At 40.5% G+C, this 25,278-nt stretch overlaps 1 protein-coding gene across 2 annotated transcripts in view; it reads right to left on the bottom strand.

The window, feature by feature from the left end:
* KLF7 (Kruppel like factor 7) overlaps positions 1-25,278 on the bottom strand; it is a 102,991-nt gene that overhangs the window by 55,882 nt on the left and 21,831 nt on the right. Inside the window, exon 2 of one of the 2 annotated variants that reach the window (XM_036755027.1) lies at positions 2,332-2,959. In XM_036755027.1, coding sequence (XP_036610922.1) covers positions 2,332-2,959 — 628 coding nt within the window. Of the gene's footprint in view, positions 1-2,328; positions 2,960-25,278 lie in introns of both variants that reach the window. The other variant, XM_036755026.1, reaches the window with a different exon arrangement.

Raw genomic sequence — 25,278 nt, 5'->3', positions numbered from 1 at the left:
CAAAGAGGCATGCCACCTTTCAAGCATCAGTAATCACCGGCCAATTCTTGATTTATACTGAAGTGAGTTGCCAGTGTGGGGAAAAAAGTTCTTTTGTTCAGCCTCCCAGCTGTGGGATGTGGCTCCTGATTCGAAGTATCAAGGTGGGTAAGTAAATCCTGAACCTCTGGAGTATGTGTTTGTTTAAGATCATTGACAGGTAAGGAAAGGATCTTTCCTTTCCGAAGATATCTTGCTGACATGACCCCTCCAGGACTGTCATTCAGCCACTGAATTTTACTGGAGCTAGGTCCATAATCAGAAATTCTGCACATATATGGATATCACCTATTCCCTTTTCCAACTTACTCCTCCAACTTTTCCTCCTCTCTTCTTCAAGTCACTGAAGAAGAAGCAAGGCAAGATAGCTTAGGAAACCAAGTTGGCTAACAATTCAATGTCTCCTTAATATTTTAGTCATTGACTCTAAGGACTAAAAAAAATTTTTTTTGAGGATAAAATTGCTCTAAGGAAAAGAGCTATCTCAGAAGAGCAAGAGACAGCGAATCAACAGAGATTGTTTTGGCATAGACAAAAGAAAGTTCAGACCCTGAGATCTAGTGATTAAAACAACTACTCAATTGCAAGCATGAAGGTCACTATTCTGATGAGCCTACAGCATTATAAAAGTATGCCTCACGAGAAGACTTACACCAACCGTGAACCATATGGGAAATTAAGATTTTGATTTAGAGGGGCATATGTCCTAGTCCTTTGCTGGCAAAGGAACAATATCAGATGTGGCTCATCCCAATTCCCAACCTCCTGCGATAAAGATTTAGAGGTCAAACATTATGGCTGCATCTTGCTATGTATTATGCCCTACCTTATAAAATATGTCATATTCTCTCCTGCCTAAAATCTTTGAAAGAGACCAATTTCAAAGAAAAGGTCAATGCCATTTGGTTGGGACAGGTTCTCTAAGTCCCAGAACTTCTCTGAGATTAGGTCCATGAACTGCACCAGAGAGTGCTCCCAAGATAAGTGACCAACATTAACTGACTTCAATCCCTTTTGAGTTGTCCACCCAATTTTTCCATATTCTTCATCCTCTTCCTAACCCATGATTTTGTCTAATTTCTGACTATCCCAATCACAAAGACTATCAGTGATTAAGGTGATGCCTAGGGCATTCATCACTATACCACCACCACACTGGTAGCCCTTACAAGATCCATGAAGATACACTCACTAGAGGATTTCAACATTTTCTTTACAGGAATAAATGCATTCTGGTTTTGGGTAGACCATACTACATTAGTTTAACTATGCTACTCTTTAGCTTAAAAGATCAATCTGGTTTCTAGTCTGCCTGTACCAAGGAGGTCCTACTGAAATATATCGTCCCTCCATGCCACACACATTGCAATACAGGCACATGTTAGCAATTTTGTAGTAACAAGCTCATTATGAAGCTATCTTACCATCTCCCAGTAAGGCAAGAACAACAGAACAATGCAAAAGAGGAAATGCCAATTAATTACAAAATGATCACATCTAATGAACTCTGAAACTCCCCTGCTGCTGGTAAGTGATAAAAATCAGAATTGCTGGAGGAACTGGGGCTAGTAAAACCCTAGGTCTCTCTTTTAACAGTGAATTCATAGAAGGATGCCTCCAACCAAAAAATAAATAAATAAAATAAACCAAACCAAACACAATAGCTGAAATTCTATAATCACATACATATCAACTTGAATTAAAAACAAAAGCCTAAATACACGAAGAGACCACAGAATGATAGCAGCAGTCAGGTGACGACAATGGTTTATATAGCTAGATTACTGCTGCTTCCTTTTCTGAAGAAGATAGGTTATCTAAATCCAATCACAAAGAATCAACCCCACCAGACTTTATGAAGGTACTTCACAGCCATAGTGCACAGTGACCCCCTAAATAACCTCAGAGACCTTCTAGTGGTCCAACCTATACCCAAAAGGAATCTCTTTCACAATCTTAATAAAAAGTCACTCAAAGCCTTCTAGTGAAAGGGAATTCAGTACCTTTGGTGGCAGCACAATTATACATTAGTATAGCTCTAACTTCAGGAAATGCTTTCTAATAACAAGCCTAATGCCATCTCTAGAACATGGAACACCTTGACATCTGACACCAAAAAGCCAGCCCTTCCATTCCCTTTCCTCTCACCTCCCACCTCCCACCTCCCACCACCATATCCTCAGAAGTAGCCTATGGAGTAACAAGCCTCAGAATAAGAGTATGGCCATTGCACTGTAGGGCTAAAGGAGGAAAAAAAGAGAGAAATCACATGTGTCCTACTTGTACCACTACCTGTGTGAGTCCTCTGGTGGGCCTTTAAGTGGGAGCTTTTTGTATAAACCTTCCGGCACCCGTTAAACTGACAACGGTGAACCCTCTTCTTGTTTTCAGGGGATGCATCAGCCCCTATCCCTCCTTGTTCACTGTCACTCTGTCCGCTCTTTATGGCCCCAGCTGATGCCACTGCGGCTGCGGCTGCCACCCCTCCCACTTTTACTGAGCTAAGCGAGGCCTTCTTGGCCACCAGTTTCAATGTCACTGTGCCATCTACAGCTGAGAGAGTCTGTGAGGTTTTGACCAAATGGCGGCTGAGCTCAGGGGAAGAAGGAGGCGTTAATGAGGTCACTGCATTGAGCTGGGCCTGGTTGACTGCTGCGTAGCTATCTAAGGAGGAACTTGGTGGCTGCAGGCTGAGGCAGGTCTCAGATAGCAACTTGTCCCGGGAGAGCAGAATGTCCACTGCAGAGCTTTTCTCACACGTGGAGGCTTCCATGGGGAGCAGGAGGGGATCCAGGCGCCGGAAGCTTTCCTCGATACTCGGGTGAGGAGCGGCATGAAGGAAGCAGTCCAACTCCTCACCAAAAGTCTCTGAGATCCTCCTGGGCTCTGTCTGCAAGTAGCGTTCCAATTCGAGGCATGTCTGCAAAAGGGGAGGAGGAGGGAAAGAAACAGCCATCAGAAGCACAGAACACCATAAGCCTACATGCTGGCAGAAGGCAAAGGAAGAAGTTACAAGAAAGTGTACCATAGCTGGAGCCAGGGCAGTCTCTTTATGTATTGACAAGGCCTAACATTCTCAGTCTCCTCGTGCTAATTTCCAGAGACTTATAACAAGTTAGATACTATTATCCCAACTACCTGGATGGGGACATGGAGGCTCAGAAGGGGTACCTAACTCTCTCAAGATCTCTCGGCATGACAGTGTTGGAATAGTCTCGCTTCTCCTAATCTAGTTCAGAGCCATCAACCATCAGGAAGAATCACCAAATCAGCACTTTAGAGCTAGAGATCAGTTAATCTAAGGGTCTCGTTTTACAGCTAATAATTTTATGTTTCTATGATGCTCCATAGAATGTTTGGAGTTAAAAGAGACAAGCCCATTTTACAGATGAAATTATTTGCTCGATTTCAAACCACTTGATAGAGGTAATTCCCACGTGAACAAAAAGTAGGGAAATCAAATTATAAACCCATCCTAGTAAGAGTAAGCCATCCTATTGTCCAACATTCTCCTTCAAAGTCTCTATTAAGCAGGTAACAAAAATAAAAATCAAGTTTTTCTATTTTCTCCCAACTGATATCACATTTCAACCCATAATTCTCCAACTGAAACACTGTGTCTCTGCTAAACAGGAACCAAATCATTTTTAAACAGTACCTCTTGCAGATACTATGACAGAGATAACACTGGCTACTTCTGGAGGCATTGTTTCAAATACAATTGCAACATGCTTTGCAACAGTATTTTATTTGAGTGTGAATCCTGTTACAATTGTCTGGGGGGGGTGGGGTGGAATCCTGCAGCCTTGAGGCCACATATGTCTCTCTACATCCTCAAGTACGGCCAATCCAAATGGATTCTGTCAAAGGGCCACACTTGAGGACCTAGAAGACCACATGTGGCCCCAAGGCCACAGATTCCCCACCCCTGGTTTAGAGTCTCTGACCACATTTGAAATAGCTTCATATATAGTTAAGAAATCTGGTAAAGATCTGTCTCAACCAAATCCAAAGCTCCATCTCTCACAAGACTCAATAGCACAGGAAAGAAAAATCCAAAACACTTCATACTATCTGCAAATCTTGAATCATTATTAAGCCCAAATCTTTAGAATAGCATGAAATTGACTTTCAAGGCATGTTGGAATGGCCAAATCTGTGTTGTAAAACCCCTCCTTGGTTGTTGTTGTTTTTAAGGGGTGAGGGGAAATCAACAAGAGACTTTCTGCATACTTCTAAAACATTGAGAGGCATTAGTATAGTGAACAGAAAAAAGGCTAAGCCCTCCTAGGCAGGAAGATATGCGTTCAAATCCCATAGCTATGTGACCAGAGGCAAGTGCTCTAGGCTACCATTTAATACCGAAGGTATCAGTTATCAAATATAAAAGGAGTTTCTACCCTAGAAACAAAATGAAATTGTTCCAAATAGAAAAACTCTGGATTTGGAATCAAGTGGCCCTAGGTTCAAATATTAGTTTTATGACTGACTACCTATGACTTTGGACAAATCACAACCTCTCCGGGTCTCAGTTTCCTCATCTGTAAAATGAGGTTGAGCTACACTTCTAAGGCCCCTTCCAGCTCTTTCACGGTGATTGGCAATTTACAGCCTTCATGTCAATCTGCTCACACTTGACCAAATGTAGAACTACCACAGTCAGATAGATATTTATAACAAAAAGATGGGCGGTGGGCGGGGGGAGACTACCACTATATTTCCACATTACTGCTATCAAACTTATCTTTTTAAATCAGACGTTCTGTCTTCAGGCTTTTATTCTCAATTATTTATCTAATCTGTAATGTACCTGTCAACAAGTTAAATATGTCCCTATTTTTGGTGACATTTACAAAGACAAAGCAAAGGGGGAGGAAAAAAATCAACCTTCTGGTAGAACTCTGCATTATTTGATAGGGAGACCATATTTGAGCTTTGAGTTGCCTTTGGGCATCATTGTTACTTAAAAAAAAAGATTATGCACAAATAAGTGATTCCAACATTCATTCAACACTAGCAGTGTGCACAGCATTCTTCTAATATGACTATTAACACTGGCATTAATAATATCACCTCCAGGCACTTGGTAAGGAGACGAAGTTTAGGGAGGAGGAAAAAGAAAGATTGCTTATCCTTGTCCTTGAAGGTCTTGGGATCCAAAACTTTATAAACACATAGGGGACAAGGATAAGTAGTGAGAATTAAGCAGAGAGATTTTCCTGAAGACATAACAGATTTTGATCTGGTTCTGGGTTTGTTTGTTTGGCTTTTTTTTAATCTGATCCTAGAATATATCTATCTAGCTCAGTGAGTCACCATCAGTGAAAGTTAAACACCCTCTTGGTTGCTAGGAGCTGTCATCTTGAACTCTTCCTCCTCATTCTGTCTGGAATCTCACACCAGAAAATTCCACCTATGCCACACTGCCAAAACGGCCCTGCCTTTTTTTTTTCCCCAAGTCACATTCCTAATAGAGGTGCCAATCACTCTACTGCTCCATTACAGAAGCCTTCTTTTCATTGGTTTGATCATTTCAATCTAAAACATAAGGGGTAAATCTTCTTGCTTGCTTGCTACTGGGGACCATGCACTGGTTGGATCAAGCCCATCACTCCCTTAATGACCTCAAAGGCACAAGCATTGTTGATATCATACCCACCATTTCTGTAAGTGCAAGGGCTCCAATGAGAATTATACAGCTCATCCCTCCCACCTTCCCTCCACCCCCAGCTTAAATCAAAAAGCAAATTTGCTCAGCTTTCCTATTCTAAGCAAGAGGTAACTTCTTTCTTGGAAAAGGGGAATAAAATGAAATAAAACAAACAAACAAAAAACCTGCCACCCTCTCCCACCATCCAAGTTTGCATACTATAAACATCCAAAAGCTTCAGTTCAAGCCTATACCCATTTTGATGTAAATTATAATTACTTTATGCTTAAATTTTCTTCACCAAATTCCCCAAACACCTCTACTGTTATCCCTAAAACTTCCTTTCACCTTCTAAATTTTCCTTTACTTCTTCATTTCTCTTTCCTTTTTCTCATACCAATTTGCTTAAAAATCAGTCCTTTAGTTATCAGTTAATCTGCCTTTCATTCCTAATACAAGTGGAAACCATCTTCTTTCAGAAAATCTTCCAAAGGTCATGGACGCCACGATACAGTGCAATCATATTCCCAAAACCCATTTTAGAAGTCAACATTAAACATTCATGCTGTCCATTCAGTACCCCAAGATTGTGGTCTCTTTGAGGGCTGTCCATAGGTTTTGTATTGTTCTATAATATCATGGGTTGATTCAACAAACATTTATCAAGTACTTGCTATGTACCCAGCACTATGCTTGATAGTGAGGGAGATACTACAATAAATAAGATATGGCCCCTGTCCTTGATATATAAGGGAACATGGTAATTGCTTAAGGGGTACAAACAAGATGCTGTAGAAGTTCTGAAAAAGGAAAGATCATTTCTGAATTAGGGGGGGTGGAGATTCACAAAAGATTTCATGGAGGAGGTGGCTCATGAGCTGGGGTCTTGAAGGATGAGTAGCATTTCAAGATGTAGGGATGGGGGTGGGGGGCAGGGTGGAGAGTGTTCCAAGCATAGAGAATGGGAAGTAAAAGATAGGGGAAGAGTGTAGACCAGACTAGCTCAAGCAATGACTATCTAAAGGAGAAGAGAAGATCCAAAGGTAGGCTGCAGGGTCTTGAATGCCTAGATAAAGAATTTCAAATTTAACTATTAGGAAATAAGGAGTTATTGATGGTTTGGGAATCAATGGAATGACATGATTTGATCTATGATTAATCTAGAGGAAGCATGAGGGGGGAAAAGAAACTGACAAGGGGGGGAAATCATTTAGGAGTTGAAATGAGAGCCAGAAATAAGGTGATGGCAGTGGAAATGGAAAGGAGGAAATGTAGTAGACAATTATTTTGGAAGTAAACTTCATAGTACTTGACAACCGATTGTATGTATACTGGGGATGAGTGACAAAAAGTTAAAAACAAAAAGACCGTAACAGGTTACCAATGAAACAGATTTTGGAATGAGTGAGTTAGAATTTAGATGCTAGATTATCAGATTTTTTAAAAAATCTTTTGCAACTCTAGTCAAACAAAGAACAGATAGATACCTTATATGAGAAAGAGATGATGTTCTAAAAGGCATTGGAAGTAGGATGAGGAAGAATTGGCTTAGTAATTGATTGAGCTCCAAAAAGTAGGGGGGTGGGGGTAAGGAAAGAGAGGATTTAAGAGCAATTTGAGTCTAAGAGGGTTGTAAAAAGAAAGAAGACCCCTATGCCAAATGATAACAAAATTTGATATTGCCTAGAATTAAGTATTGATATCACAAGGCCAAGATACTTTTTGTAATGAAAGATACCTATATCACCCTATGTTACCTCTAAGTATAAGTATACCTCTAAGTCTAAGTGTGGGAACCAACTTAAACAGAAAGCTGACTGTAAAAATTTTCAGTGTGAGATACCTCATAAATTGGAGAATGCCACAAACTGAGGCTGGATTTAATGTTTTATTGATTGTTTAGACTGAAGAAAGTGATGGGGGCAGCTAGGTGGTACAGTGAGTAGAGCACTGGAGTCAGGAGGACCTGAGTTCAAATCTGGTCTCAGACACTTGACACACTTACTAGCTGTGTGACCTTGGGCAAGTCACTTAACCCCAATTGCCCTGCCTTCCCCCCTCCAAAAAATGTGATAGATAAAATGTTAATAATGAAGATTAAATTTAAAAGTGCATCCTGCATATATTTTTTTTTTCTGGAGAACTGGTTGTTAAACATTTATAACATATCCCTGCTTCTAACCTTCCTGACTCTCCACATTTGGTTAGTATGATACTTGAAACATAGACATTTTCTCACTTCTCAAGCCCTATGTAGTGTAAAATAGCCTGCAACCCCACTGTGTCCACACTAAGGGGTATGGTATATTTACCTTTGTGCTTTTTGAAAGGATACACACAGGTGAATTCAAAGCTATTGTTCCAATGGTGTACCAGGTTCATCAGACCTACCCATTAAGTCAACAGTCATTCAGTCAATAGTTGAACAATTTCTACTCTGTTGAACTAAGGAAGTGCCTCACCTGAAATATACCCAAGTGAGATGCTCATAAATAAAAATCAAAAGAATTGAATCTTCCTATTGAATTTCACTGAAGTAATCCAGAGTTAATACAGCGATAGTCCTATCTAACCAGTGCCTACAATTTGTAATCAATCGGCACTTATCTGGCAGCCAGCCCTTTGGTGGGCTTCCCCCACATAATCCTGCTTCCACATACTCCTAGGAGCGGAGAGAAATCATGTGAGGCTGTTCTAGGGAAATGGAGGGATATAGAATATAGGATGGCCGAGAATCTGGCCTTTTATTGGTTCTTGGGTCATTTAGATATCCTGGCCCTCTCAGACATGGAGCATGACTGACTTGAAGACACATCCGGCAAAGACAAATAAAGCATGAGCTGTGGTTCCTAAGCTGAATGTTAGCCCAGATAATTGCACTCTGCCTGAGTAAACAGCACCTGAAGGTTTGATCTCCCAAGGGATTCCTTTTCAGTCCTTTATTACTAGCAGTTCTGCCCTGAGTGGTTAACCATGGTGCCACAACCCCAAGTGAGTCTGAAGTACAGAAACAGAGAGACTAATCCCTGGCTTTCCCATAACCTTCTCCTGGGGTGTGTTATGATGATTAATTTACTTTTTTGTGCTTTGAGATCCTCAAGGGTGTCCGAAAATGGAAAGTTGAAATTAACATAGAGAACCAAATGTCAGCTCTCTTCAACTTTGGGGTTGCTATTTACCAAAACCTGAGGTACATTTTTTTATCTTCTCTAACTCCTATTAGCAAATTTATTCGTCTGTTTCACTTTAAACTATGGGTTAGCCTTTTTTGTCATGAATCCTTCCTTAGAATAATGTTTTTAAATTATTGAAGGAAATGCTAGATTGCGATTAGAGGTTAATGAAAATAAACATGTAATTATTTTCCCATCCAAGTTCACAGACCCCTGGATCTACACATACACCCCTTACTTTACACACTTATAATGCACCTGGTTTTTGCATGTTAGGTCCTCCTTGGATTCCTCATGAAATCTAATCTGGTGTGGTTGTAGAAACTTACCCCACCCACCTCCCTCCCTTTGTACTATGGTATTTATAGTTATCAGAATTGGAGTAGAAGTGGGAAGTTGAGGTCTGCTAGCATTTTCCCCTAGGGAGGTAAAATCATTAACATGTCTAAGTGACCTTTACCTAAAGATCTCATAGTCTTCAGTCACAGGACTATGGAGTAACTTATACCTAGACTCTGAATCCCAGAGATGTTTAGAACTAGATATTTAGGTGTGGGGAAACTGTCATCTAACCTTCTTGTGTCTCAAGGATTTTAAAACAGGGTTGGGGGACAAGTGGTATTAATCCTGGCCTGCCCCATCTTGTGTGTGTGTGTGTGTGTGTGTGTGTGTGTGTGTGTGTACAATACACACATATATATGCATATATATACACAGAAAGAGAGATCTACATATATATCATATGGACATAAATTAGTTATAATAAGCTGTGCAAAAGTTAGGAGTCATTTCCTGGGGTGTTTTAAAAACCAACAGCTAAGCAACTTTTCTTTTGACTTTCATTACCAGAAGGTATTTGAGTGTAAGGTCAGAAGAAAATGAAATTCCTTTAGGAACCATGGATAAGCAAGTAATATCCTAGTGAGGTGTTCTTCTTACTGCATTTTTTAAGCTATCAGGTGGGAGGAAACACACAAAACCATTTCTAGTACACCCCAGAGGTCCAACAGCATTACACATTACTGTCAGAATTGCTGAACTCCACAGAATAACCACAGTATTGTAACCAATGTAAGATTGCATTTCTTCAGATAGCTTCTCACATCAACTAGTTGCTTGAACTGAAACTGAATTTACATTTTCCCTTTGGTAATTTACAAAATCTGAGAAACAATGTTGTGAACATTAATTTAGTCCAATGTAAACATGAAAATGCTGAAATCTTTATCAAAGCTGCTCCAGCATGTTCTTTTCCCAGAACTGTTTTCAAAATTGTTCCTGTGGGTTTTGTCCCCTTTCCTTGGGTTAGGAGAAGGGAGGGACAGGGTAAGAAGGAAAACAGTTCATTGAAAGTGTATGTCTTTTCTGGTACAGATCAGGTTTAAATAATCATCCCATTTCATCCGCCAAGTTTCATAGCATCCCAAAGCCTGGAGCCCATCCAATTTAATCCTTTTACTTTTAGACATGTGGAATTTGGGTTCTAGAGAGAGGATACTGACCAAGGTCATACTTCAAACATCCAGCTAGGACTACAACCTGACAATATGTTCTAGTTGCCACTCTGAAGAGACCTGAAGCAAAGAGCCTGCATCACGTATTAGAGCAAGTAGTAATGGCATAAAATCCTGCCCCAAACTGGAAGCAGCAGTTTTAAAGGTTTGGGTCTAGCTCTAGTTAGACCTAACATTGATATTTTGGTTTGATATCGGTATTTTAATTTGCTTTGCATTTTAACATATGTATTTAACATATGTATTCAGGTAGCTTGAAGAGCTGACCAATTTTCTTCCCCATACCCCAAAGTCACTCTGAAATTAACCCATCTCCCTCTTTTATAGGATCATAGATTTGGAGCTGAAAGGAACCTTAGAAAGCTATGGGTCAAATCCCCACCCCACCCCCGACTTTACAGATAAAGCAGTTGAGGTACAGAGCTTTTAAAACGTGCCCAGCATCACATAGCCAAAGAGACTCTGAAATGGTCTTTGTGACTCCAAGCCTCCCCTCTAACCAATCATTACTCCATTCTACCTCTTACAATTCACTTGCAAGTCATGGCATCTCCTTACTGATGTCATGGTCCTCTTCAAGAACGAAGGACAAACAACAACCTGCTTTCCTGCATTACAGAAATATACATTACAAGAACTGGCTCATTGGCCAAATGGTCTCTGCAGGATTTAGGGAAAGAAGTGAACAAGACTTTCCCTAGGAAGAAAAGTACATATGTTTTAACTCCACTGGTAGAGTGAATCCTCATGTCAGTAAAACTGTAGATCCACAGAGAGATCATAGAATCTTAGTACATAGAGTTATGAGGAGGGGTGGACCCACACCAATAAATCCACAGATTCTTCAATGTATCAAGCAGGAAAAAAATCCACTTGGGAGAAAAGGAGATGGCCCACTGTCCTACACAACTGTTTCCTCAGCTGGTTCATTGTTCTTTCAGCCGCGGCTTTTTAGGGATGACCAAAAAAGGACTCTCAAATTCTTAACCCATGATACACAATTCCTACACATCTATAAATCAGAAAGAACAGCAGTCACTCACTGTTATTTAGGAGCAGGAAAAAAAAAGAAAAAGAAAGATTCCAGGTGCCAGGTAGCTTTAACTATTTCCAGAATTCAAACCAAGAAAAACTTTCACTGGTGTATGGTTGTAGATTATACTATTTCTGTGTTACATAAACAGTTAAAGCTTGGATAATATCCTAACCCAGAACCAGACCCATTCTGTACTTAGTATGAAATTTAGGACCACTGGAGCAGAGGCCCATCTGTTACCAGCCAAACAAAGAACGAATCTTTGACAATTCTCTCCATCTTGTCTTTTAACTTTCTCCTTTATATTTGATGAGGCAAATACTATATAAATATTTTATTTTAATGTAAGAACCCATCCTACGAAGAAGGGAAAAAAGGAACCAGTGAGAAAATAAGCTTAATCTTAGATCTGGGCTGGAGGGAGAGAGAAAGAAGGGATACAAAATGTGGAAGAGAGAGAGAAACTCCCAGAGGATGAGTCCATTCAGTCTAGTGACAGAGTCAATTGGTTCCGGCTCCAGAAGGAGAGGACTCTATCTTCCCTCTTCCTTATGGCCTAAAGACTTCTGAAGAGCTGATCCCTTTAAGGAAGGATGACTTCCCAAGAACAACAATGGCTCTGACCAGTTTTTTGTGTGTAGTGTTTTTTTTTTCCCAGCTTCACCATTAATTTTCCACAAAGAGCAGTTTTCTCGATGAGCCCTTGTCAGGCAAGGCCTGATGCTTCAGAAACCTGTAATTATTCTTGGTTCCCCACCCCCCACAGCCTCTGCACCTGTGTCAGTTCAAGACACCAGCTGGCCACATCTTGCCTCCTGCCTCTTGGAGGTGGGGGTGGGGAAGGCAGCCTTGGTTGAAATTCCAAACCAGCAGGGCCCACCACCCTCTCCCAAAATGGAAAACCGAATTTGACAACAAAAATAAAACACACAGGCACACTCCTCACCAAACTCCTCCCTTCCCCCACCATGCCTCGCCAAAGGAAATAAACAAACATTATCGGCCTATAAAGTCTTCATTCAAATTAACTCATGTTTAAAAAAAAAAAACACTGTTAACAACAGGGCAAGCTGACAAGGCATTATTAATATTCTTACTATTCTCACCCCTACCCCTTTCCCCATCTCTGCCTGCTGCTAACTTTTCAAGGAGCTGAGACACTCTCTCCCTCACACAAATACACACAGAGCTCCCCTCAACCCAACTCCCCAAATCCCTTTGCACTTAGCTACTTAGACAAGGGGGAGCATGCCGAACACATGACATCACCTCCCCCTTCCTCTTCCAAATCGCTAGCACAGGCTGACTCAGGCTGTTGGTATTTTTTAAATAAGCCAGTTTCATTCACTCCCTCCCAAGATATGGTTATTCCCTTTTTGGTTGGGTTAATTAAGTACACGTTCTCCACCTCCTTCTAGCTTCCCTCCCTCCCCCACTCCCACTCCCCCCAAAAATTACACATACAATTTCATCCTCACTAAAAACACACTTGGACATACACACAGATCGGATTTCCCAGGAATAACAGGTTCCAGTCCCAAGAGACCTTTCAGTACAGAGGCAATTTAATGGGTAGTGATCTTCTCAGGGAGGCTTTCAAAACTGTGATCCCTACCGATCTTCTCCGTGGGATGTTCAAGACAGAAGGGGGCACAAAGTGAGGAGATGGAACCACAGACACCAAAAAGCTGCCAGCTCTCACCAGTGAGTGTGGTCCTCTATGAAACAGGCCCGATTTATGTAGCTTAGAATCATCACACACACACACACACACACACACACACACACAAATTCACTTACGTATTCACTTACACAAACACATGCCCAGCACTGGGCTGCTAGCACTGAAGTATTCACTATCTTGCACCTTCCCTGTCTACAATAGGCAAGACTACCACAGACTCACATAGCAACAATAAATCTATAAACATTTATTAAGTGCTTACTATGTGCCAGGCACTGTGCTGAGCACCTAAAATATTTCCAGTATATCAGGATAGATTTAAATTATTGACAGAGTCTATTACCAGAAGAAAAAGCACTAGCTTGGGAATTCTGGGTATTAGCTCTGCAACTTTGGGCAATCTAGCTTCATTTGTCTAACTCTCAGTTTCCGCCTTTTTTAAATGAGGGAACTGGACCAGAAGATCTCTATGGTCCCGTCCAGCCCCAGGAGTCGGTAAGCCTTTTAGTTAAGATTTTAGTTAAAAGGAAAGTTCTTCCTGTGAGTTCACAATTTCTGAATTTCACATGGCAATAAGTAACAAAGGATCACTTTTTTTCTCTGATTTCATCATCTTAGGGAGCTCCCAGTAATTCCCTTTACCAATTTTCTGGCCAGCTCCTTCTCTGCAATTTAAAGTCTTGAAGAGCCGCTGGGGTACTGAGAGGTTATGTGACTTCTCTGGGGTCACCCAGTCAGCATGTGTCAGAGATGGGAAATGAACCTGGAATCTAGGTCCTAGATCTTCCTGATGCCAAAGCCAGTGTTCTATAGGTTGTGCTAAGGAACATAGGTGGGATTTTGTCTTTTTCGTGCTAAATATTTTTAAACATTTCAAACATCTTTCCATTATCCAAGGATGTGGTATGACAGAGAGGAAAAAGAAAGAAGAAAGGGCAGAGGAGAGGGAGGGAGAGAGAGAGAGAGAGAGAGACATGGGGGGAAAAAGAAAGGGAGAAAGAGAGATGGGGAGAGGAAAGGAAAGAAAAAAGGAGAGAGGAAAAAGGGAGAGGAGAGAGGAAAGGAGAACAGAAAGGAGAGAGGGAAGGGGAGAGAAAAGAGGAGAGAAAAGGGGGAGGAAAGGAGACAAACAGGAGAGAAAGGGGTAGAAAAAAGAAGGAAAGAAAGGGGGTAGAGTACAAGAAAGCAAGAAAACAAGATCCCCAGTGTTTAGCACAGTGCCTGATTAAATAAATGTTTGTTAATTAGTTGATATAAAATAATCAAAGTTTGTATAGATGCAGGGAGTTAGGTGGTATAGAGTTCTGGGCCTGAAGTCAGGACAACTCATCTTCCTGAGCTCAAATCTGGCCTCAGACACCTCCTAGCTGTGTGACCGACCCTAAGTAAGTCATTTAACCCTGTTTATCTCAGTTTCCTCATCTATAAAATGAGCTGGAGAAGGGAATGGCAAACCATTCTAGTATCTTTGCCAAGAGCCACCCCCCCCCAATGGGGTCACAAAAAGTCAGACATGACTGTAATGACTAGGAACAAATATATATATATATATATATATATATATATATGTGCTGCATGATGGAGTCAAAGAAAGTTTGCTTCAGAGGCAGTAATGAACAGTAGGTGAATCCCATCAATAGTCTAACTTGCAGCAATAAGATGCAGATCAAATGGTTCCCAACATTTGAGGAGTTGTTTAATTTGGGTTAGACCACTCCCTCTACCCCCAAAGCGCATCAAGACCTATTGAAAGTAAGGTAAAATCATTTTTGAGAACCTCATTGCATGCTGGAAAATAACAGGACACCTGGAGATGCCAATGTCTCCTCTCTTCACCAGAGTACTGGATTCTCGATAGCAATGGATCAGAATTTCCCAGAGATAAATGGAGACTAGCTGTTGTAGTTTCTCTCACCTAAAACTTCCTACCCAAGAAAAACCTCAACTTCATTCACATAAAGCAAATAGAAAACATTTGCTCTTTCCCACTCATTAGGCATGAATAAAAATGGAACCTTCTCTCAAAACAAAGCTCAGTGCATGGAACTGAACCCAAATATCTCTTCCAATTGCTTCACTTCAAGTAAGTGCAAAAGTCATTTCTTCATAAAAGCCAGTATTGCATCACACACTCAAGGTGTTCATGTAGTGACGGGGAAAAACAGGCATGCATGCATGCAGACACACACACACACAGAAGCCCCAAGCCCCTTCTCATCTCCCCTAGACCCCAGGTGCTTATTACTCTATATCCTCGGGGACTCTTGGTTAAAAGCTCAACCCAACTTGTAGCTTTCAGATCTCCACAATGTTGGCCTTAGTTAGTTAGTACTACCTGTAGATTAAAAGTGAAACTCGACCCTCTTTTTACATTTTTGTATTTATCATTGAGCCAGGTTATATGAGTTAGAATGCTCTCCCAATACATAACAATTCTTTTAGCTTGAAAGACTATTCCAAAACAGACATCAAGAAAGCTCCAGTATCTTCTGAATTTCACCAACTCCAAACCTGTAGGTTAATTCAGATGTGATCCTTTTGGAATACCTGTCCTAGCCCATTCTGGTGATTTTTACATAATTTTTGGACAAAAGAGGATTTCATTCCATGTTTTTGAATTTGACCTAAAAGAGCTTTTCTGCTAAGAGGGGGCTAGTTATTTCAAACCCCAATCACTCAGATACGATGTGACCTCAAGCACTGAACCTGGAACGGATCCAAAATCTAATTAAGAGGGTATGACACTTGAAATAGTTTCCCAGATAGAAGGTGAAAATACTAACTGTGTGCTTAGGTGGAGCCATATCAATAGGCTGTTTAATTTCTTTTTGTTCTTCTACTGGCAGTGAAATTTAGAAGCTATTCATTGGTGCTTGCGATGTCTCCCTCTAAATCCATCATTAGATCCTTGAATCCTCAAGCTATCTCTTTTTTTCTTCATTGTAAAGGGCCACAAAAAACCAAACAAACAACCTTTTTACATGTTGTCTTGGAAGAGGTGTGAGAGAAAAGAAAAAAAGCTGAGTATTCCATCATGGCAGGAAGAGTAAATTGTGTCTGCCCCATTTCTGAACCACATTACAATGCTGTGGATTTCAAATTAACAATTCAACTCAACTTGACAAGGGAGTTATCATTCATTGGACTAAAGCAAAAGGAGATCTGGAAGTTCTGATCCCAATAGCTGTGTAACCTTACTTAACCCTGAACAAGTCTGATGATATCGGCTGACACTCACACCAGAAGAAGTGCTACACCCTCAAAGACAGAGACACTAATTTGAATCATCACTGCAATTCCTCTTTCCTTTGTTCCTGCCTGAACCAATTTCCATACACTTTCAAAGACCATCACCCCACACTAAGGGGAAATCCCAGAAGCATAAGGACAGCATTAGCAGCATGAGGGAGAAAATCAAATTTCCAATATAGATGGGGAATGTCGTTTTGACCTCCAATGGGGGGTTAATACATATGCATGATTGAATTTAGGTTAAAGTGCATCACCCTGATTTGAAATGAACTCTGAAGACCCATGAAAACGGTGACCTTAAGCATAGGAGGACAGTTATGGATGCTCTAAATCTGATCTGGCCTCAATCATTACGTCCACCAGCATATGTTAGGGAACATTTCCATTCAAACATGATACATTTTTCTCTTTGAAGTTTATAGCAAGGGTTGGGACTCTAGGTGAATTCAAAGTCTGAAGTTGCATCTGAATTAGGAATTAATTCAGAAATATCTTTTTAGATAGCTCTACTACAGAGGCATTTATTCCAGTTTTCTACATCAGGGATTCCTTTTTGAATGGGATTTACTATACCAATACTGACTTTTCCCCAATGTTCTGCTTACTGGAATAGAAACCGTGGCAAAACACCAACCTAACTATATCAGTAATTAACCTGAATCAGATACCGGAACACCTTGGCTAATAGAGATTCCCTGTAAAGAAAATGTGTTTTCTCTCTTGAGAATTTCCCAGCATGGGAGCCCCAGCAGAGACACTGCCTAGAGGAGAATTTCACTGCCCACAGCAGCATCTGCTATCTTCATGAACTTCATGGTCATTCCAGGCTCAATCCTCCTCCACAAACAGAGCCTCTGGCACAATGTTAGTAGGACAGAGAAGACAACAGTGTCGAATCCCCCAGGCTTTACTTAGGACCATCTGTGTGGGTGAAAGGAACACTATAAGTCAAAAGACAAGGAATAACTTCTTATCATACCCTTGTGAAAGATATACTACACTCTCAAACCAAGAGAGACTTGTAAAAAAAGGTCTTCTCCGGAAAGCATCCAGAAAAAGACAACACAAAAAGCAGGGAATATATATACTCCATGACAATCAAATCTTGTTGGTTATCCAGATGTTGAATCTACATGGAAAGTAAGATGGGGGCTATGCTTCCTACAAATGTCCTTTTGCCCAAATCTGAAAATTATCTGTCATATCAGTAACTCTTCAGGGTAATCACTAACTTTTCCATGGTTGGCCAAACACCACTTTATACATAAAAATATGTATGTGTATGTGTAGGGGTATATATATATATAGTATCATTTGATGCCCAAAACAACCATGTGAGGTAGGTATGATTATTATCCTCAATTTACAGAAAAGGAAACAGACTGAGAAGGGTGAAATGATTTGCCCAGGGACACCGAGTTAGTAAATGACTGATGAAGGATTTAAGCTCAGATTTTCTTGTCTCCAATTCTAGCACACCATCCTATGTACCATTTAGCTGCCTCTGAGATAAGAAGCATTATGATTCCTCTCTTAATATTGATTGCCACTTAATCAAAATGGAACCCCCTACCACAATAATTCATGGAGTTAAACCATCAGTATAACCTAGAATAGCACCCAAATATTTTAGCTGCTAATAACCCACCCTCACTACACCCAAGAATCTCAAAGTATTCAATAAATCCAACAAATCAATGACCCTCCAACTCTACCTACCACCAGGGTCAATTAATCCTCTACTGCTCTTATACAAATAGATATTCTAAGTCAGAATCAGAGTTGAAAATACAATGCTGGACCCTAAGGTCCAGCCTATTTCACAAGACCACATTTCCTCTATGGAACATCTACCCTACCCCTGGATCTGCCAGTTAGCACTCAAAATATGCCTTTATTTGTTGAGGGGAACCCAGGGAGCAAAATGCAAGAAGTAAGGTCTCCCTTCAAATACTCATTGCCTTGCTTCCCTCTGTTAAGTTCTCAAATTTTCACTGGCCACTTCCTCTTTCTTTCAGAGGGGAAGTGGGTGGTCAAGATAGCAGTCCCCTTCCACCACCCCCAACCACATTCCCCCCTTCCTTATAACTGCAGAGAAGGAAGGGAACTAGGCTAGTCCACAGAAAGCTGCTCCAGTAACTGGTATGAAGTGCTGTAATTTTAAAACACCCACACCCACACCCACACACTTCAAATTTACAGCTTATTAGAGACCCTTTTTGTTTGTGTTTAGCTAAAGCAAAATACAGGGAGATAGGAATTTTGATGTATGTGTGTATGCTTTCCTTAAGGAACATTTTTTAAAAGGCATTTCCTAATTTAAGAAAATACATAAAGTGGGACTAAACCAGCCTCCCTTAAGTCTATTTCATGCCTTTTAGGACTAGTAGTTCTTGGCTGATTTTGATCATCGCAGTATTTCCTATCTCCCATCCCTCTTCGTGGCTCAAAGAGAAGGAATCTAGTCATGCAAGACGTAGCAGCAGCAGAAGAGGAAGTTCAGGAGGAAAAACAGCAGTAGTGGAAAATAGACCAGAAGCAATCAGAACTTGAGTTGTTACATACAAACTTCTCAGTCCTGTGTGCAAATCCTGGCTTCTAGGGGCTACTTGTTGCCTCAGATAGAAGATATACTGAGAAGGGGACCCACCTCTAAGGGTAGCATATCAGCTTAAAGGCAAAATGGACAGTTGGCCCAGTTCTATCCCTATACATTGGAGCATCTGAAGGTTAGACTAAAAATGTCTTTGTGTTTGATGAACTGACAATCCATGGGCTGAAAGGTGTGTAGTGGATAGGCCCCTCTATCTCAAATATGCTTATTTTTTTTTTAAATCTGCCTTAAGGGGGGAAAAAAAGATGATTGAGGGAGACTACATTATGCCTCATCTTGGTCTGGCCACCAATTCACCTTGTGATTGTGGATGAGTCATAGTTCTGTGCCTGTTTCTTTTTTTAGAAAGTGTGGTTGATACCAGCTGCATAGTTCACAGGTAAACTGCCATCATATAAGGTCCCCTGGGCTGTCATTCTTGAAGATAGTTTTTCTAAGCACAAAAGTTCTAGGGAAAACACTATTGGAGAACGATGTGAGAGAAGAGGAAGAATGGACTAGGAAAGGTTCTCTTCACAAGTCACCCTCAACAACACTGGTTGCATTTGGCAAATTGTCCTCTGAGGGTTCAAGAAAGGGTATGAGTCAATTTAATATCTGTAAAAAAATCTCTCCCTTTCTTTTTTTGGTATCGGAGAAAGCCCAAAACAAAAATAAATGTACTGTCACATACGCAGGAGAATTAAGAGCAGATATTATAATGTCTGTTCAAACAAGAAGCTAGCTTGAAAAAATAATCCTCAGCCCCCGACACACACATGTACTCTGTGTTCTTCAAACTTAATGTTCATAGGATCATAGGAGGCCTCAGACGCCATGTAATCTGGCCTTGTTTTATAGATGAGAAAATGAGACTCAGAGATGTGAAGGAAATGACTTTCCCAAGGTAACATAGGTAGCAGGTGATAGACCCAGGATTTGAATCTAGGTCTTCTGACTCCAAATCCATTTTGCCTTGGATCATCTTGGTCATTACCATAGTCTTGACTCTAAGCTCAGTGGAATAACCATTAATTTAACGAAAAGAATGGAAGCTACCAGTATCTTAAACATAAAATGATATTCTAATGAAGGCTTGTTAACAGTCAAGAAGATAGACTATATTATTGGCCCCTCTTTGTGAGCCTGCTCTGTGAATGCCAGCAGCTACTGACCAGGGAGCCCTCAATGGTATTACCAACAAGCCCTCTCTCTAAATATAGAAAAGTGAAGCCAGGCTGTTATTCTAGCATTACCAAATCGAATTTCATTACCAAATCAAAGCCATACTGCTTGCTTCAACCTTTCGTTAGATTTAGGATCTCACCAATGCAGTCTCCCTCCAACACTGTGGACAGTAACCCATCAGCACCCACTTATCCTGTCGGACTCAAATATCCTGACATTTTGTGAGTTCCAATTCAATGTGGGCTATTATCCCTCACTTTGGTGGCTATACAAACAGGTCACCTTTCCTAGTCATACATATCTTTAATAACATCTTTTATCCCACATAATATATGCAGCTTATTTAAGATTTGTAAGATTTTGTAAGATCCTGCAGCCCACTCATGTCCATCACATATCCCTCCATTACCCTCTGGATGACCTGAGATTTTGATTCCTTAAAGACTGTTATTCCAAGATTTGCAACCACATAGCCTCACCAGAAGAACACTGTTGTTGGGGGAAAAAAGATGGATTTTCACTGATAAAAAGTATGCATGTGTGTGTGTATACATATGTGTGTGTATGTGTATTATATATAGGGAATTGATGCAGGCTATCACTATGAACCACTATGACCAAAGGATATAAACAATTTTCTAAATGAGAATAGCAAACCAGTCGGCATTGTATGAAATTATACCCTGCATCACTCATAAGAGAAACCCAAATTAAAAAACAAAACACTGATGCTTTCTTTCACACCCCACATATTGGCAAAGATGACCAAAAAATGAAAATGGTTAATGTACATATCCTGACAGTATGTGTGTACATATCTATACACAAGTGTGTATCTAAACACAGAGATATGTGTATATGCATATAGAATACATAAATGGGTATATAGTGTGTATATGTACACATACTGATAGACCAGCTCAATGGCTTGTCCAAATGACTTTACATCAAAGTATAAACACCAGATATTCCTTATTCACTTGGCATTTCCTTTGTATATAGTTGGGCTGAACTCTTTAGGGGTGGTTTCTGATGGCATTTAGTGGATTCTCCAAAGTTCTAGAGCTTAATTCAACCAGCAATGTCACTGGCAAATCTGAGCATCTACAGGATCTCACCATTAATAAGGAACCTCTCTTCCATTTGGACTCTGAGCTAAACATCCTCCAGAACAGTGACAAAGCACCTCTGGCAACTCTGCATCTCCCTTTTTACAGGTTGGGTGATATTTACAATTAGAGGGTCGCTGACAAAAGATATTCTTTTTGATGCATCTATCAGGGAATCATATCTTTTTAACATATGCATTGAAAGGCATCTTGCTGTAAGAAAGCTGTTAAGACTGCATTTTGTTCTCCTGAATCTATTTTTTCAATAGCCAAAGAGTAAATACAACAGAATCCTTTATTGTCTACACCTTTTAGTGAACTATGCAACAATAATGATATGATCTGCTCTAGAAAAAATTTGTGAAAATCTGTAGGTTCTAGTCTCATATCTTTAAGGATGCCCTTGCCAGGTGTATAAGTTATTCTCAGGAATACTTTGTAGGTAGAGAAGGTAAGTATATGAGGCAGTAGGCACTGATCTCCTCTTGGTGACCTTTTTTGTTGGTGGTAAAAATGTCCATGATTCTATACTAACAAATTGTTCTCTGCCCATATGGAAGAAACTAGTTCAGTGGTAAACAACAAGTGTGAAGTAAAGGGAAAAGAGAAGCAAAAGGAGGAAGAAAATATTAAAAAGGAGCAAGTGAAGGAAGAAGAAACAAGATGATGAACAGTGACTCTTATTTTGTTTACATGCCTCCTACCCCTTAGCAAGGCTCTGGGCACACAGTAGGTGCCTAATAAATGCTTGTTGACTTGACCTCCTAAAAGACCCAAGTCCCTCATTAAACTCAGTGTGAATTTGGCTGGTGAGAGGTCTTAAAGCTTGGGTATATTTTTCTCACTCATAACCTCTCTGTTGATGTTTTGCTGGCTTTCTAAGCAAAGAGGAAACCTCACCCATTCCTGTAGGCACGAGTTTATAACCACATTCCACTGGCCAACAACACCCACTAACTAGCTCCTTGAGGCTCTTCCCAAGGGCACCGAGTCAAGCAATTGGATCTGGCTGCCGCCCTGCTAAGAAAGTTGGCCAACTCTGTGGAGGCTGGGAGGGCAGATCTAACTCAGGAGGAACAAAATGTGCAGGTACACTTGACCTTCAGAAATCTAGCACTCCCCTAAAAATCCTCTAGAAACCAAAACATAAACCCCACCCAGGGTTCTTTACTAAAAGGAAGCCTGGAAAAGGGATTGAAGAAGAAAGCACACATCTAGGATGGAGCCCAGCCCCCTCACCCCAGGTCCCTAGTGACAGAGAGGCTCACAAAAAAATCAATAGAGATCATTATTAGCTCTGCAATATCATAAAAGAGGGTTGCACTCTCCTGCCTTTGTGGATAAGAGAGATGGGGGAGGGGAGAAAGATTTGCAGAGCAAATGGCTCTGAGGGAAACTATGCATCATTAAATTGTTAGCTCTGGTGAGACAATTGCTTGGTTAGCTAGAGAGCACTAGCCTTGATAACCTCCAGTTCGAAAAACAAAAACAAAAAATTATCTGCCTCTGGTTGCCACAACAGCGATCCCAAGATTGGGCCAGCCAAACCAGTTAAGTTCTGACCAGGGAAAGTTTTTTTGGCCTGTTCTCCCCCACTCAGCCCAAATCCCAGAAACCTCAGAGTAAACTGGCCCATCATGGGGAACTAACCTTAGGAGAAGGAAAGGAAAAAAAATTTTTTTTAAATTTTTTTAAATCTTAAAACTAACTCTTCAAGGCAGTGTGGCCTACAGGCATTTTTTTTTCTGGAGTAGAAAGAAGTTTAAAGTTTCTTCCTTTTTCTTCTTCCATGTGAACACAATGAAATTCTAAAGGCAAGAAAGAAAGCAGGGGACTTTCAACCCTTCCAAGGGCGGAAGAACAAGGACAAGCTACAGAGCAGATAGATAGATCCTCGTTGCTCCTTCCCATCTCACCCTGACAGTTGGCATGATAATCTGGGCTTCTAGTCCATTCCAGCCCCATTAATGCCTGACCATATGTTTTCTAACGAAACAAACAGTGTCAGGTCCTGTGACCCTACCAGCTTTTACCACTGGGAGGAGGAACCATAAACCATAAACCAAATACCACCCATGGGCAGGGCCAATTAGCAGGCTGTGTCAGTTTTCCCAATAAAATATAAAAAAAGGGCTACTTCCTTTTTTTTTTTTTCTTCTCAATTGCCTTATCACTCACTGGCTTTGTAATGACAGAGATTTTTCTCAATGTTAGGGCAGGTAGGTGGTACAATGGATAAAGTGGCAGGCTGAAGTCAGGAAGAACAGAGTTCAAACCTGGCCTCAGATACTTCCTAGCTGTGTGACCCTGAGCAAGTCACTTAACCCTGTTTGCCTCAGTTTCCTCATCTGTAAAATCAGTTGAAGAAGAAAATGGCAAAGCATTCCAATATCTTTGCCAAAAAAACCTCATGAAGAGTGGGACAGGACTGAAAAAAAACAATGAACAACATTCTCAACATCAGGCATTGGCTAGTATTAAGGATCAATGTTAGATACAGAAGAAAAAGAATAAACCTCGGAGTCACAGGAGCTGACTTTGAATCTAAGCTATAACACAGTACCAGCTTCTGAGCAAATCATCTGGGCCTCAGTTTTCTCATCTGCAAAATGTATTACATGACCACTAAAGGTCTCTTAAGCTCTAGATTTATGATTCTATGAGTAAGTCCTCAGGCTGCTCTGTGTACCATTTCATCCAACTTTTGCTTAGACCAGACCTGTGATTTCATTCACTCATTAACTCTGAAGTCCCTTACAATCTCTCCTTCAATGACTTTGTAAAAAGTGCAGGAAGATATCTTGCTATTTACAAGCAACTATTCAATAAAGTAATCCAATTAGAATTTATGAATTTAACTCAAGAAACCTTTAATAAGAGCTTACCATGTTGAGGGGTGGGGATGGGGTAGGTGGCACAATGGATAGAGTGTTGGACCTGGGGTCAGAAAGTTCAAATCTGGCTTCAGATACTTCCTAACTGTGTGACCCTGGGAAAGTCACTTAACCCCGTTTGCTCAGTTTCCTCATCTGTAAGGTGAGCGGAGAAGGAAATGGCAAACCTCTCCAGTATCTTTGCCAAGAAAACCTCAAAATGGCACCAAGAAGAGATGGATACAACTAAACAACAACAACAAATGTAGGATGGTCCTGGAGCCAGCTCTAACTGGCTCAAGAGAGCTGATTGTTAAATTTTCAAAATGAGCATTTACACTTGGAAATCAGTAAATGCTACAAATCACAGCTGGGTTTATTGTTTTGTTGATTGTCTAGACTTAAGATAGGAGAAAATATTAATAATGCAGATTAAACTTAAAAACATGTCATACACATCTTCTTTCCCCCCACCCCACCCCCGGAGAGCCAGTTGTTCAACATTTACCAGCACACTCCTGCTACTGTGTGCAAGATGAAATAGTAGAGATACAAAGAAAATATCTAAAAGAGCCTCATGGAGCTTGCCATCTATTAGAAGACTACAACATTCACTTAAGTGAGTAAATACAGCAATTTTAGGAGGGAGAGAGTACTCATAGCTAGGAGAAATCAGGAAAGGCCAACTAGCCCAGTTTCAATTTATGTACTGGTCTTGTTCAAACTTGCCAGTTAGAGACAACTGCTACACACTCAGTTCAATGGACAGACTTTGAATATATAAGAAACAGGACTTTCATACACCCTGTGATTTAAAAAAAAAAGCAACAACTGCAAAACACAACACATAGAAAAGATTGATGACCTCTGACTGGCCATAGCTTTCATGTGCCACGAGCTTTGTCAGGTTATAGTGTTTTCTATTAGAAAGGAAATGCTGCCTTAAGGATGGAACTCTGTCAAAATCAGCATGCTATTGGTTTACTGGGTGACCTTGGAAAAATCAAGCGGGGGATCTATGTCATCTCCTCAGTATGCCCACTTCACAAATGGGGGTGGATGTTATTATGATCCCATTAGTAATGCTGTGATTTTGGGTTGTTTTTTTTTAAGTATTAACATAAATGACATCTACTGAATACCAACAATGGGCAGATTGTAACCTGG

Source organism: Trichosurus vulpecula, chromosome 4 (assembly GCF_011100635.1).
Source record: "Trichosurus vulpecula isolate mTriVul1 chromosome 4, mTriVul1.pri, whole genome shotgun sequence".
NCBI classification, from domain to species: domain Eukaryota; kingdom Metazoa; phylum Chordata; class Mammalia; order Diprotodontia; family Phalangeridae; genus Trichosurus; species Trichosurus vulpecula.
Note: the sequence above shows the minus strand (reverse complement) of the source record. Positions and strands in the feature narration are given on the sequence as shown.